The 16,573-nt window shown below is 32.9% G+C and overlaps 2 protein-coding genes across 2 annotated transcripts; both read right to left on the bottom strand.

Moving 5' to 3' along the window:
* Window positions 1-1,480: 1,480 nt before the first annotated feature.
* Window positions 1,481-6,051, bottom strand: LOC101257057 (LRR receptor-like serine/threonine-protein kinase GSO1). Its single transcript, XM_004236180.5, has one exon. It carries the CDS (start codon window positions 4,530-4,532, stop codon window positions 1,608-1,610), a length of 2,925 nt encoding a protein of 974 aa, XP_004236228.1. The 5' UTR covers window positions 4,533-6,051; the 3' UTR covers window positions 1,481-1,607.
* A 4,471-nt stretch (window positions 6,052-10,522) lies between these two features.
* Window positions 10,523-16,573, bottom strand: LOC101257648 (uncharacterized). Its single transcript, XM_004236182.5, has 5 exons — window positions 16,332-16,573; window positions 15,756-15,839; window positions 14,606-14,733; window positions 11,858-12,301; window positions 10,523-11,199 (listed from the first exon to the last, which is right to left on the bottom strand). The coding sequence occupies exons 2-5, from the start codon at window positions 15,780-15,782 to the stop codon at window positions 10,785-10,787; spliced, it is 1,014 nt and encodes a 337-aa protein (XP_004236230.2). The 5' UTR covers window positions 15,783-15,839; window positions 16,332-16,573; the 3' UTR covers window positions 10,523-10,784.

Raw genomic sequence — 16,573 nt, 5'->3', positions numbered from 1 at the left:
AAATGTATAATTCTGTTTCTGTTTTGTATAAAACAAGAGAAAATTGTATATACACATGCAAAAATATATATCTTCGTGTTATACACTTAATTATACATTTTACTTTAAATATTGCAGAGAAAAAGGCCAACGAATTATACAATTGCAAATTATACAATTGCAGTGAAATACAATTTTCGTTAGCTTTATATAACATAAGTTTATATATTGTGTTTCTGTTTTTGTATAAAGCGAGAGAAAAACATATATTTTCTTGCTATACACTTATAATTATGCAATATACATACATTTTAATTCGATTCTACTATATGCAAAGCAAATTATACAATTGCATGGAAATAGACCAGCGAATTATACAATTTAAGCCAACAAATTATATTTCGGAGTTTGCGTTACTTTCTCACGAAATAAAATGGACGATGAAAATTAGAAGACTTTAATAAAGAAAAAATGGTGGAGCAAAATCACACTAAACACTTTTATTTTTATTTTTGAATAAACGATATTTATTAGTATTTTTAGTGAAAAACTGAGGTGAAAGTCTTGAAATTTATGGTGACGAGATTGGATATAAACAGATACAAATAAACTTTATTCGAATTTTTATTTCTGTGTACTTTATTTTTCACCATTTCTCAATTTTACACAACGTCTTATACTTTCTAAAAGGAAAAGCATGCAAACTAAGGCCAATTTAGAATTTAATTTTATAAGTTCAATCTTGAACATGTTTTAGAATAAATTCATTTTTCTTAAAAAAAATTATGAATTCATATCTAGTAATTATAATAATTTTAATATATAATAAATTACACAAATATATATTTATTTAACATTTTTGGCTCTGCCCTCACAACCCCACCTTCGATGCTGTCAACTTCCATATCTAATCAAATTTCAAAAAAGATGTTAAAAGGTATTATTTCGCCTGATATTTTGGCCAATGAACTGTTTACACCATCCCAAAAGTACCTTAAGAAAATGAAAACAAAATGGTTCGGTCGATTTGCTCTTCAATTTTCTTCACTATGTGGTAGACAATATAATTAACATATCTCACTACTCATAATCGTGAGTCTCTCCTTAGAGTCGGATTTAAAATTTTATAATATGAGTGTAATATTAAAAATTAAAAAAAAAATTATGTTCATTAATATGAGTATTCTATTATGATATATATGTGTATATATATATATATTGATTGATGTTTAGTTTTTTAAGACAATTTTAGAAACTATTTAAGAAATAACAATTAATATTAAGGATAAAATAAAATAAAAATATTTGATATAATAAAAGTATAGCATATTGGATAAATAGAAGTTAACGAAGGAGTAAGTATTACATTAAATAACTCCAAGTATATTATCTAGCCTTTTTGAAGGATAAGTGTCAACAGATAATATTAGATCAATTCTAAGAAATATATACATAAAATATTTAATTTAATCGAAAGATCATGGATTCACGCGTACCGTCATTGAATTGATAAGAGTTTTTTTCATAAAGGTAATTTTTCTTTACATGTAAACCCCCCACATAAACACATTATCTCAACGAATCACAAAAAAAAATTTACAAAGTAAATTGACAAAAACAAAACAAAATTAAACTAGAGGTTTTACTGTGCTATCTGATGAACTTACACTAAGATTAAACATGCAAGTCCCTTTAGATATTTGCTTCTCTTTTGATGAAACTAATGATGTTGTATTCCAATATTGTCCACTATTGATCTCTTCTCCATAAACCCAATTTTCCCCTTGTTTACTTGTACTCTCAATTCCACCATTCTCTGAGCAAGAAATTGTAACTTTTCTCCAATTGCACCAAATCCTCAGCATGATATAAAGCAGAACCATGCATATAACTGTTGCTGTTAACACAATAGCCACTGTTATCCCTACAACACCTGCTTTTGACAACTCCCATATTCTGTCATGTTCCTTTAATTCAGAACAAGATAGTAATGGTGGGCCACATAGGTTATGATTGTTTCCCATGAATGAACTTAGTGGGAATCCTGAAAATGTGGAAGGGATTTGGCCTTCAAGATGATTATATGAAAGATTCAGTCTATGTAAACTTGATAGTCTTCCAAGTGATTGTGGGACTTTTCCTTGAAGTTGATTGAATGAAAGATTCAATCTTTCTAACTTAACAAGGTTTCCAAGTGATGAAGGGATTTCACCTGAAATGTGATTCTGGCTGAGGTCTAGTATTACTTGTAATTCAGATAAGGAGCCGAGTTCGTAAGGGATTGACCCTGTTAAGTTGTTTTCAGAGAGCCTTAGTTCATAGAGCTTTTGGCATTTTGAAAGAGTTGAAGGGATGGAACCAGAGAGATTGTTTCTTCGAAGATTCAAGACATTTAGACTTGTGAGATTGCCTAATTCTGGTGGTATGGGGCCTGATAATCTGTTGTAACTCAGAGAAAGTTTGAGTAGTTTTGGAGAGTTTCCAAGTTCTGTTGGAACTGTTCCACTGAAGTTGTTGAACGAAAGATCGAGTTCACCAAGATCTTCTATGCCTCCTAACCATGTGGGAATTTCACCTGAGAATTGGTTAGAGCTAAGGAGAAAATGACCAAGGTTTTTTAGACCAGCAAGGGATGGTGGTAGATTTCCTGTCAAATTGTTGAATGATAAATCTAGAAACCTGAGATCTTTAAATTGTCTGAATTCAGAAGGGAGTTGTCCAGTGAAAAAATTATTAGCAAGGCGAAGACGGGTTAGATTTTTTGACAAAGCTAGCTTAGAGGGAATAGGACCAGAGAAACTGTTGTTTGTTAAGTCAAGAGCTGTTAGAGAGTCTAAACCAGCTAAAGGGGAAATGTTTCCACTGAACTTATTGTGAGAAAAGTTAATTTTGCTGAGATTTTTCAGAAGGGAAAGAGATTCAGGAAGTGGACCTTCAAGGGAATTGTTGTAAAGAGTAATCAGGTCCATCTCTGACAGAAATCGAAACGTTGGTGGCAATGATCCTGAAAGTTTGTTATCAGCCAAAGCCAGTTTTTGAAGCTTCCTGCAGTAGCCTAAACTTGATGGAATCGGACCGGACAACTCATTCTGCCTTAGCTGAAGAATAACAAGATTCTTAAGCCTCCCAATGTTATCAGGAATAGGTCCTGAAAGTTGGTTACCGAAGAAATCAACGCTTGTCAAGCAGGAGCAGTTTGTCAACTCTCTTGGAATACTTCCTGACAACTGGTTTTCGTAGAGGTATAGTTCACGCAGCCTTTGAAGCTTTCCTATTTCAACTGGGATTCCGCCAGAGAGCATGTTTTGAAACAGGTACAAGTCTTCCAAGTTAGTTAAGTTTCCTATTTCAGGAGGTATAGTTCCAGTAAAGCTGTTATTGTTGAGCAAGAGGTCTGTGAGACTTTTTAGCCTGTCGAGGCCTCGTGGCAGCATTCCTCCAAAGCTGTTACCGGAGAGATCCAGTTGTCGTATGGACATGCAGTTCAATAACTCCAACGGGAAGTTCCCAGACAGCTTATTGTCAGCCAGAATGAGTAGGCTTAAACTTGAATCACGGAGACAGAAATTACTCGGGATGCTTCCGGTTAAGAAGTTTCCAGAGAGTGATAAAGTCTCAAGATTCTTCAGCTGAGTGTTGAGAAGCCTTATGGTACCTGAAAGTTTGTTGTTTGATAAATCCAATGTTTCAAGCTGAACCAACTTGTTAAGCTCGAAAGGGATTTCGCCTTCCAATTCATTGCCAAACAAGTTCAAATACTTCAAATTGGAAAGATGGCTCAGCTCAACAGGAATCAAACCAGAAAAACTGTTGTTTGCCAGGTTCAAGATTTCGAGTGATTCAAGCTGACCAATTGAGGCAAGAATCTTTCCCTCAATCCTGTTATTTGATGCTGCAAAATTTTGAAGATTTTTGCAGCCGCCAATTGCTTCTGGTATGGGGCCACTAAGACTGTTTTGCTGCAAGTCAAGATTTATCAGCTGCTTTAAATTACCAATCTCATTTGGTATCTTTCCACTGAGTTGACAATAAGCAACAGCCAACACTCTCAACTCAGAAAGTTTACCAATTTCTGGTATCACTTGTCCTGTCAGCATATTGGCTCCAATTCTAAGAACTTGCAACTTCCTCAAACGACTGATCTCCAAAGGAATCTCGCCACTGAGAAAATTAGAGAACAGAAGCAATTCCTCCAAGTTATGAAGCTCTCCAAATGCAGGAGGGATTGTTCCATTAAGAAAATTATCCGAAAGATCAATCACTCGAAGAGAAGTAAGATGCGCGAATTCTTGAGATATTTGACCTTCTAGTCCTGAACTAGTAAGATTGAGCCTCACAATATGAGATTTATCATCTGAACATGCCACTCCATTCCAGGTACACATATTAGTCCCTTCAGACCAGTTTTCAAGAACTCCATATGGATCAACAAGTTCTGACTTTATTCTCATAAGGCGATACGAATCAGATGAACTATCTACTGAAGAAACAGCAAGAACAACACTCACTGTTGTCAAGAAAAACAACAGATGAGAAAAAAGAACACTTCCCATGTTAATATTTGTGAATGGAACACAACCTTGTGAACTTAAATTGACAAATGCATAATTTATGAAAGAAATTTTTGTGGGGCTGTTTATACTTCAAATGGAAAACTATTAAGATTTGCTAAGAGAGATAGGAGGAATGTTAACAGTATCCTAAGTTGACAAGGCAAAAAAGAATTTGGAGTTTAAATAGTTTGTTCTGCCTAATCATCTTTCCAATAAAGTTGATGACAATCAGCATGAAAAGTTTTCTGAGTTTAATAATAGTTTTTTAGTGTTACCATATGACTATTTCCACAACTAGAAACAAAGTTATTTCTCATCTCAGATCGGTAGAAAATTTGTGCTATAAAAAATTGGTTTTTTCATCGAACAAACTCGCTATAAAATGCATAGCGGGAAACTTCCTTATTTTTTCCATATGAAACAATTACTATTTTTTTTTTTATCTTATCACGTTGATTTAATCAAAATATCTATGGAAATAGCCACGGAATATTTTTGAGTGGAAAAACAATGATTTTTAGTAGTGTTCCTTCACTTTCCAAGTTCTAGGTAAAATGTGTGATGTTATTGTAACCTTGTTTTATTTTATTTTTACTTTTTGGTTTGAGGGCAGGGCAATCATAGAATTATGGAGCATGTGTTAGTAGCTTTAAAGATGATGAAATGTATGAAGATAAGATGTTGTGATTGCTAAGTTGAAAAAATATTAACAAAAAAGCTATGGGAAAGAGTCCCACTTGCTCCTGCAAAAACAATCAAGAAAAGTGGACCTTACTCTATTAAAATAAAATAAAATGGGCCTTTCCCTAGAGCTCTAACTATTGAGGGCCCTCTTAAGTCAAGTTGATTGAAATTCTTGAATCAGATAATATTTCCGTTTAAAAAAGAATGAATTTTTTTAATTTATTTTTAAAAAAAGAAATTGGTAATCTTTTAATTTTAATTTTTCATAATATATTTTTAAAATTATAAAATTAAATGATATTTTAATATATTCGACATAAATTTACTTTAAAATCACAAAATTAATAAAATCTTCTTTATTTTTTAAAACTACGCATCAAATAAGTTCATTCATTTTAAATGAAAGGAGTAAATAGAAAGAATGTTATGAAAAATGAAAATCTTTTGGAATTTATTGCAAAAAGATCAGATCATGTTTGACTTCTCTTTTTTTTTTTTTTTTAATGAAGAGATGTGGTCATTTAAGCTTCACCCTTTTTGTCAAATTAATTGGTATAACTCCATTATATAATTTGCAATACACCATCTAGCTTGTTGTTCTTTATCTCCCCTAATTATGTTTGAAACTAAATATCTAGGCATAGTGACAAGTAACGATATCCTATCTGACATCTTACATGTATTATGTACTCAGCCATATTAATGTTGATATCTCTATAATGATCTTGAAACGTTGAGAGCCTACCTCACACGATATCGAAGGGCGAGTCCTTACTAGTTAAAGAAAACAAATTTTAAAGTTCCATAACCGCGTGATACTATAGTACCTAGACAAAAAAAACTTTCAAGTTGTTCTATTTAACTTGAGCCTATCAATTTTTCATAATTTGGTATAATTATGTGTTAACTTATGATTGGAAATTTGCATGAAATTATTCTCAACCCTTTAACCAAATCTGACCTAATACCACATTTAAAAACAACTAGAAAACAGAAGAGCAGAGCAACCACATTTGAATTATCTCATAAGAGGGAGCAGTTTGATTTTAATGCTTTTAAAATTCAAAACAACCAAATGACCATGTGAACTATTTTTGGTTGTATTATGATCAAAGAATGTTAATATTTGTTTATTTTTCCAATTAGGCCTATTATTAAGGGTTAAATTTGAAGAAAATATAAAAAAAATTAGTGGATTATTCTTGACTAAGAAGAACACAAGCATATGAAGACAAGTGATTAGTTACTTTACACGGGGATATCTCGTTGACAATAACAATTAGCTTTGAGGTTTTTGCTTACACAGTGCCAGAGTCAGAAAATTTTAAATTTATCTAGATTTTAAACTTAACACAAATTTACTGTTTGAACAAAATTATTGAGTTCGACCGAACCTGAGCTTTTAGCTCGCCAACGGTTGTCCTATCGAAACTAGTAAACAAAGCAAACATTTACTTTGCTTGATCATATAACCAAAGTGTTTAATCACATATTTTCAGAAAAGACACATCCATTATTACCTCCAATTAATTGCATAATATTTGGTAATAGTGAGGTAGGGAAAAATCTTTTGATAGGGACTGAAATCTTGTACATGAATTAAAAATATATAATATTTTTGTTGATATAGAATTAATTAATGTAGATATTTGTACTTAAAAGCTCTTTAAATTTTAGATAGTAAAAAAAAATACTACTTCTAATCTTATACCTAAAGTTGGGAAAATTACTACATCATAACCTTTTTGGAATTTTTCCTTATTGAGTTCTAGATAAATGATTTATGCACATCAAAAAAAATTATTTTAACACAAAGTAACAAAGTTCGAATCAAACTACTGAATGTGTAGCTAAAAGCCTAAAACAATGTCTCCCCGACCAAAATTGTAGAGGTGATAGAATTTAGGGGTAATGGTATAAAATAGTAAATTACTTAATAAAATTAAATGTTATAATCACAGTTTTATTTAATTTTAATTCGTAGCAAACATTTTCTCATTCATCACTCTTTTTTCGTCTCTCTCACTTTATACAAACATACATGTATAAAATATGTTTGTGTTTTTATAAAGTGAAAGAAATTTTTATATATATATACATATCTTTTCGTTCGACTCTCTCCCCAGATATCTCGCTCGCTACTCTCCTAATCCCGCTCGCCACGCTCATTTTATACAAACTCAAAGGTATAAATTGTGTTTGTGTTTGTATAAAGCGAGACGAAATTGTAGATACAATATAAATACATATATTTTCGTTCCATGCACTTATAATTATACAATACAATTCTCCACGTCCAGTTTTCTTTTGTCTTTCTCTCTTTCTCGCTGTATACAAACAAAAATTACACAAAAAAAAAATATTTTTTGTATACAGATTCCAAATATATACTTGTATAATTGATTCTTTTGCATAAATATACCAAAATATACATAATAGTCATAGCAAACGTAAAATTTGTTATTAAACGCATTTATCCAAACTATAAATAACTATAGCATACAAATATGATTTCTATATTTGTTAAACCAAAAATTTACTGATTAGCCAATATTTTACCTATAATATAGTTTAGTGATAACATGTATATTAAAAAAAACATAACCATATTTTTTATGCAAATATCAAGAATTTTATCGCGTGAAGGGCAAGGTAAAAGATTAGAAAAAAAGGGTGTGATCCAACCACCTTTGGACATTTAGAGTATAATATGGTTTTATTTACTTGGCTTTGTTCAATTTGTGTATTTTTTTGTGCAAGGTTCCACCTGAAGAGAAACAAATAGAATGAAGCCACACCAACTCTAGAATTAAGAATGAATGAAGGGATAATTGACATTGACTTATAAAGACTATGGTTCACAAATTAAAGGATATAAATCCAACAGAGAAGGTGCAATACATTGATTAATTTAAAAGCAAAATAGTCACTACTCACACTATTAGGGAGATAACAACAACCTAATTATTATTTTTTGTTCAAAATGGTAGACTTTTTTTCATGATGGAGAAAGAAAATATTATTTGTGATTCATTGACATTTGAGGGAATATCTCATATATTTATTACAAATAAATCAATCCACTCCATGGAATTAGTAGATTTGAATTTCACTTGTATATAAATAATATATAATACTTTCTCTATTTTAATTTGTGTGGCCTGATTTGAATTATAAATATTATATAATACTTTCTCTATTTTAATTTGTGTGGCCTGATTTGAATTTCAGAAGTCAAGTATTTTAATTTTGATCATCAAATTTTGGATATATGGAACTTTTAAGTTTTTTAAATAAAATTTACATATCTGAAAGCTAAATAAAAGAGTACTACAAAATAATAATAATTGACAATTTAAAATATTTTAAAAGATACGTGAATATTTTATAGTCAGAAAATACTTGCTTAAATTTCAAATTTCGAAAAATATCACATAGATAGGAGAGAACCGAATGTGTTCTAGCATGTAATCAAACTTAACTAGTGGTTTTCTTTTTTTGTTATAAGTGGTCACATGTAGTATTTTAAGTGTTTAATGGTTCGACAATTTTAATTTATTATCACAATAAAGAAATTGAGCTCAATAAACTTTGAGCTTTTTATGTTGAATAAAGTACACTAATGGAACTGCATATCAATTCGGCTAGTCAATAGGTGAAATAGGTGAAGCTAGGATATGAAGTTTGTTAATTTTAAACACCTTTTAATTTGAAGTTTTTGAGTTTAATATTTTATATTTATTGTCGCGATATAGAAATCAAACTCAATAAGTTTTGAGCTTTTTGTGTCGAATAAGGTACACTAATGTAACCAAGGGTACTCCGACCTTAACCAAGAGGTTTCGGATTCGCACCTCTTTGGGTATGAAGTCGCTCGCTATCTCCTTTGTTAGGAAGCACTTATCCCCACTGTGTGACTTCTTGGCGCGAATTCAAATTTTGTCAGACTCTAATGTGAGGTATCAAACAACGGATGGGAAACTAAAAATGTAATTGCATATCAATTCGGCTTGTCGATATGTAGATTTAGAATTTGAAATACTTTGGTCTTGGAAAAAATTTAATTTTATGTTCTTGAGTAATATAAATATCATTTTTATAAAAAAATAAATATAAAATTTGAATCAAAACTAAAAGTTATTATATTTAACGATTCCATAACCAAAACCCTAGTTTTGTCCCTGATCAACATCAGGTGTTGAATTTTAAGTGCTAGCCTTCTCCTTAATCAAGGAGTTGACTTTATGTTAGCAGAATAATCACTAGGTGGGACCGATCAAAGAAAGATACTGAATTTAGGATACAATAGCATATATATTTCTTAATTAATATTTTCGTAAGAGACGTGTAAAGAGTAAACACCGTAAATAATTTGAGATTGTAGGAAAGTATTAGGTAATGTTTCATTACGCTAATTAGGTACCAATTTGGTCATTGCTTTTTTCTTTTTTCGTGCAGCTAGTTAGCTAAGTTGTATCTTAGTGCGTGAATTGAGCAAAACGCAGTCTCATAAGTTCCAAATTCAAACTTCCACAATATTTTTGGCATTACAAGTCGATTTTAGAATATGTACTTAACACTATGTGAAGTGTAACACTTATTACAAAAGAGAGTAGTGGAATAAATGAAATTAATTCACCCTTAATTATAGATCTTAAGATCTTTTAGAAAGCATATTTCCCTTAAATTGCAAATTTAGATTTCAACCAGTAATTTATATAAAGTTGCTTTTTAGTTCATTAATTATGATTATTCTAAAGAAAAAATAGAAATAGAAAGTAGTTGGTACCTTCAAGAAAGAGAATTCAGCTGCCAATATTTCATCTGGAAAATTAACAAAACAAAGTGTGCCACTTCAACCCAAAATGCGGCTCGACATTTGGCATTTTAGACATTATAAGTTGTGATAATCTCATTCATTTTTTGTCCGCATACGATGTTTCTCACAGTGGCTTTCGTGTTACATGTTACTCTTATATGACTTTGAACAAACTCTTTTGATAATATCTACAAGAGAAAATTGAATAAATGACATATTTAAGACTTGATATAACTAATCCCGTATACTCTTGAATACATAGATCGAATAATTTGATATTTGGGCTAACTAATTGTTTCTTACCACTAAGAGTCTTCATTTATATTGAAATTGGATGGGGAGTATGAATGTGATTTGGTGTTTGGATGTTTAATGAAAAGAAGAAGAAAAAACAACTAAGAGATTATGCAATCACTTCAATGTCGCAGCTGAATCTGTCAATCTGGGAGAACTGAGGGGGAGTAGCTGCAGACTCGGATACGACGAGTTATAAGACCAAAACACGTCCACAACAAAAACGCATGCAACTGACTTCACATGTCAGCTAAGTTTTACATAAAAATGTCTTTCTGCTCTCAGAGGAGAACCCCAGCCCAAACTGGGGATTCTCAACAGACAATTCCTAAGACACTGCTTACAAAAAATTATACAAAAAGAAGTAAAGGAGAAGACTAAACAAAAAAATATTCCGCATTTGAATGTGCTTTTCCGTTGACAGAATATTGTGCAAAATTATAATAGTTTTAGACCTAGATTAAATTTGCCCTCTTCAGAAACCTGATGGTCCTGCAGTAATATGGCCATATCGATTCAACAAAGTCCAGGTACTTCTCCACCAAGTACACTTCTATATCCTTTGCCTTTCTTTTTGCTGCCTCTTTGTAGTCCAAGTTCTTTATATCTATGAACGGTTGCAGTAAACGCATTCTAATATATTCTTTAAGCTTCCCACGAACAATATAGTCATAAGCTAACAAGGAATACGTAGGCAAGTTCTTGACCACATTAACCGTCTGCTTGAAGCTGAATACATAGAGTGCACAAATGCCCCGTAGCATCTTAACATACAAAGCAACAATCAATGGTCCAAGAATCCACAGAGGGGTCAATTCTTTAGATACTTCCGCTCCATATACTAAAGTAACAGCAAGATACAGGGGAACACTGCAAAGTGAGAGAATACGCAGTATAAATATCTAATATGCAGGATCACAATGAAAGCTATAAAACAAAAGAGCCATTCTATTCCTTAAATTTTACTATAAAAACATTTTGCAACTTTTGGATAAATAACAACAGACATAATAGCAAAGCAACAATTTTCTATTCACAGCCATAAAGTCCAGAATGCTCAAAGCTCCATTTTTTGAATGGAAGAGACATTCTTTTACTTTTAAAAAACAAAATGTTCAGGAGCTCGGCTGTAAACCAAAATAGCAGATCGTTTGCATATATTCAGGAAATATTTGAAATCATTAAGAAAATCTGTACACAAATTGGTGCAAAAGGGAACTTCCCTTCCACCATCAGCATACCTCTTCCTATTGTAGCCCTATCCACTATTAATAAACATCACCAGAACAAAAAGCAGATTGCAGAAGACATGTCGAATGTCCATGCAACATCTCAAACCCAAAAATCAATGGGTGAACAAACATATCAAGTAGAATGAAACACCACATAACAGGGAGAAACTCCCCCAACTTAAGATAATAAAGATCTGACAGAAAAATAACATATAAACATAGAGAGAGAGAGAGGATGGACAAAACAGGTAGTAAATGGACACAAGTAACAAGATATTGAGACTAACGATACTTACAATGTCAATACAGGTATCTTTATTGTTGCATCCAAACTCAGAAAGAAGCACCAGACAGCCTTCAAGACATGAACTCTTTCTTTCTCTTGTATCATCTTTTGTGTTTCTGAAGTTTCCATGGTATATGGCTCTTCCACAGTTTGATTTGTAACTTGATTCGGTGAAGGTGAACGCAACAATGTTAACCAGCTCTTAAATATATTTTTGGCAAAATAATTTGTAGTCTCATCTGTTCCCGCAGAGTAAGAAATGGGAACATTCTGTGCCCTTGGAGATTCCACAGAGGTTTCTTCACTCTCATGTGGCACATACGAAAGTTTTACTGAGCTCTTCAGTGATTTTGACCCACTAGCTCTGCCTCCAGACTCATTTTGGCTGTTGCTCTTGAAAGCAGAGATCTTCAAGGATTTTCCTTTAGGTTTAAGGATGAAAGGAACCCCTATTCTGGAATCAAATTACTTGATCAATCACATATGCAGTACCATGCGTGGAACAGACTTAATACAATCTAGAATAACTAATGTGAACTCATAAAACACAATCAGTAATCCAGATTTCATACTGCACACGTGCAATATGTACACTAGGGTAGCATCTTTCTGGGCAATTGAACACAGAGAAGTGGCCCTCAGTAGAAATGGCCATTCTTTTTTTTTTAAGAAGAAAAATTACATTATTATTTTAGAGGTTGTTGCTTGGCAGAAACCTACAGTGAGAAATTCCATAAGGAATGGATCAACCTATCACCAGGCTAAACGCAGAGACCTCTGATTTTCTTTAAGCCCTACAATGGCCTGACAGAAAACTTGACAGATGGCTTGGCAACTCCTAATTTGCTAGCACAGATGAAGACCTACCTTCAGCATGTAAGCGTTTTCCAGCTACTTATCTGTAGGCCGCCATGTTTTTTGTTATCGATCAGGTTGCTTGGTACCATTGACGTTCAAGTGTAGATGGTAAATAAGCATCTGATATGTCAGATCAGAGTTAAGTATGACAGTAAGAGAAAGCAAACTCAAGTTTTGTATTAAGGAATGATGAAAAGGTTGCTCTTTCAGAGTTTGTTGGGTAATTTTTTTTTTAATATTAATGGAAATATGTGGAAGTGAAAATAAGGAACTTTATCTAAAAAGCTGAGAACACACACATATCTATAAGCAAATGAAATTTAAAAAACTGATTAGAAGTTCAATTAAGAAAGTCTGCAGGTCCATAGCCATAGGGAAGAATTTGAGGAACAAATTATGGAGTAGCTGAGAAGGGGTCACCCAAATCAAGACTGAAGAAATGATCAAAAGTACTACCATATTCTTTCCCACAAAAACAAACTCCGTCAGCCCCCTCTCCCTTTCTCAACTTTATCACACTACAACCAAGAGAGATATGTACAATAAGAAGGGTGGAAACGGCATCAGCACAGGCATATTGATCAATTATATTCTAAATCTATAGTGTTGTCCTTCTCATATACAAGATGATTGCATGACAATAATCAAAGAACAATAGATCATCTCCGTGGATTGCTGCATAGGTGACTGCTGCTTGGATGGATCAGGTTGGATCTTTTTTTCAAAATCAACGCAATTAGTTTGGGGGAGAATTTGTACTCTGATCTTCAATCCATTCTCAGTGCCTTAGAACATGTCTTAATTAACACCAGGAGAAACAAAAAAAAAATATAGCTACTGCACAAGCCCCTAGGACTTGGGACTGATAAGATGTATGGGTTAGATGCGTTCAAACTCTTCTACATAAAAATGTGTAATATTTAGGTGGAGAAGGGTAGAGGGATAAGTCATCAGTTCGTTATCCATTAAGTTTCGAACCGTGAGCCACTGTCCCTTTCTCAGTCATTAAAATAAATAATAGCAACTCCACAAAATTACTAATAAGTGATAATGAAAGCTAAAGCTCTTCCAGTTCACCATCATTTCCTATCCCATGGGAAAGAATGCTAGTTTCAGCAGTGAGATTTATATTTTCTTCATGCAGGATTTCATCAGATTTGGGTTTGAGCTCTCCAATTTGGACTCATATCAGTATACAATCTTTTATTATTTAAGAAGAGAACATCTACAAAGTCTTTCCTATCTCTCATTTTTCTACATGCTTTGTGTAACTCTATCCATTACAGCCTCCAGCCAACAAAAAAAAGCAAGAAGCAAGAATTTCTTCATGGAGTAATTAGTAGACCAAGATTTATTATATATTTACACTGTTATCTAGTTTCTTATTCCCTTAGCCAGGATCGATCGGAAACAGCCATTCCGAGGGAGGGGCAAGGTTTGTGTATACTCTACCCTCCCAGGCCCCACTTTACGAGACTACATTGTATGATGTTGTCGGTTTTATTATATATTTACATCTGACTGGAACTACACAGACTAAAAATTTTACTATGTTTATTTCTTTAGAAAAACAATAGAAAAGCTAAATATTCGTTTTATTACTTCTAAAAAAATCTTTATATTGTAGGCTCCTCCTTTTTTGGTATACCCTTTGTATACGGCCAAGTTGGCCTTTTGCCTTTATCAATGAAACCTTATACTTAATCAGAAAGAATCTTCATATAACTGCTCATTCAAAAGAGAAGACTAGTCCATCATCACCAACTCCTTGACTTTAGTCGCTTCTTTTTTTGTGTTGTCATTATTAAAAGCTGGAAAGGACTGTAAAAGTTAAGACCATAAATGCGAACATAAATTGCACACCAAGAACAAAAGGTCAATGGAGGATACAAGATTATACCTCAAACAGGATTTGCACTTCAGTGAGATAAAATTATCTTTCTGGCCAACGGGAATTTTTGTTACAGAATGTCTCAATTTGTTCGCAGTAGTCCAAGAAGAACTCGAAGGACATGTTCTATAAGAACCCTACAAGTAAAAACATGTCTACTTAATACAATTGAGGAAATTGCAGGCTTCAATGGAGACACTTCTTCAGCAAACAGAAAAAGACAGTAAGATGATATTTCTCCTATTAGCCACTATTAAAAATAGTCACAATCATTATATGATGAAATAGTGAAGTCGGAAAATGGCAGCAAAGTAATTGTATGACCCAACTTTTCTAATATGAAGTACATCTGACATCGTCAACGCGGACAGGAAACTTGATGTAGATGAAGTACTTGAGTAAGTAAGTCAGACAAAAAATGAAATCATGTTTATGAACTTATCAACAGACTCTGAATCTCGTTACATAGATGAATGTAAAAATTTAAAAGAACATGATTTAAGCAGAGTACAACAGCTAATCACCAAGGCAGCGCACTAACATCAAATGACAGAAAGCTTTATCTACAGGAAGAAACATCAATTAATCTCCTGTGTGACAATTAAATTACAATGCTTGTATTCCGAACAAACAAAGCCAGCTGCTCTACAGGATTGTCTTACCATTAAAAACAAAGAAACGATTCATATGTTTCATCATCTAATTAGGGAACAATTCCTAGAGGGTAGGGGCAATTCATAGGAACATTTGTTTTATAAAGTTAGATATTTTCATTGCAGGAGATCAAGAAGATGCCAAATTACAAAACATACCAAATATGTTAGCTCCAACACAAAAGACAATGAAAATACATTTTTAGCACCAGTACATGTATGCCTATGCTAAAACTAAGGAGCGAACATAGTCCAAAGACAATTCAACACTATTAACAGGTGTACGAGAATTCCACTGAACAAGCTCACAAAAATCTAGCTTCAGAGAATGTGTAGTAGGCAATGCGTAGAAACTTCTTTCATTAATATAGAGAAGATTGCACCATATAAATATGATATGGACTTGACTTCAAGTCCAATAAATCAAATAGAAATTTCCTACTTCAAGCTTACAAAGCATGATGCCATGGGAATTTGACAATGGAATTGGATCATTGTCCATTTACCTGCAATTGATGGGTTGCCAATGCCATTATCTCCACCTTGCACGTGCAATCATCTAGCAAGCAAGATCATTACTTCCCCTAGAGCTACAATAACAACATAGTATAGGGACACATCACAACACAAAGATATATATCTCAATTATTAGTAGAAGAGAAAACCACTCACAAATTCAACCCGATTTACATGAAGTATCATAGAGAGCAAGACAATCAAAGATAATGGACGCCACACAGCACCCAACCACAAAGATATACTCTTTTTTAAGAAACACGAAATAAAAAGACAAGCAATCATACAAATACCAAGATAATCCATAAATTGAAGTAAAGATTAAATCCTTGCAACCAAAAATAAGAAACATACTTCCCCTTTCCCAAGAAACAGATTAAAGAGGTTACAATTCATTCCCTAAAAGGGGAATACTAAAGAGGCTTCATACATATCCATCTAGCTCACCGTAATTCTAACTCCAACCTCTTTCGGGACCACAATTCCATTTCAAAACAAAAGTTTAAGGCTCAATAAGAAAATATAAACACAAATTTGCAATAGCATTGAAGAAGATGACTGCTTACAGCGCAAGACAAATACGTGTAACCTAAAGAAGGGTTTCTCCGGCGAGTTTGGCGGTGACGAATTGGTTTTCCGAGGAGAAAAGAAAAGCTTTATCTGTTTCTTCAGATAACAATGCTTTCCGAAAGGGAGAGATAGAAGGTGAGATTTCGGATAGGGGAAATAGTAGAAGAGAAAGGGTCAGAATGGTGAAATTAGGGTTCTTTGAGGGACCATTTCGATTTTTCAATAAATCATTTTACAG

The sequence above is a fragment of the Solanum lycopersicum genome, chromosome 3 (genome assembly GCF_036512215.1).
Source record: "Solanum lycopersicum chromosome 3, SLM_r2.1".
Classification (NCBI taxonomy): Eukaryota; Viridiplantae; Streptophyta; class Magnoliopsida; order Solanales; family Solanaceae; genus Solanum; species Solanum lycopersicum.
The sequence above is the reverse complement of the archived record's forward strand: the minus strand, read 5'-3'. Positions and strand labels throughout refer to the sequence as shown.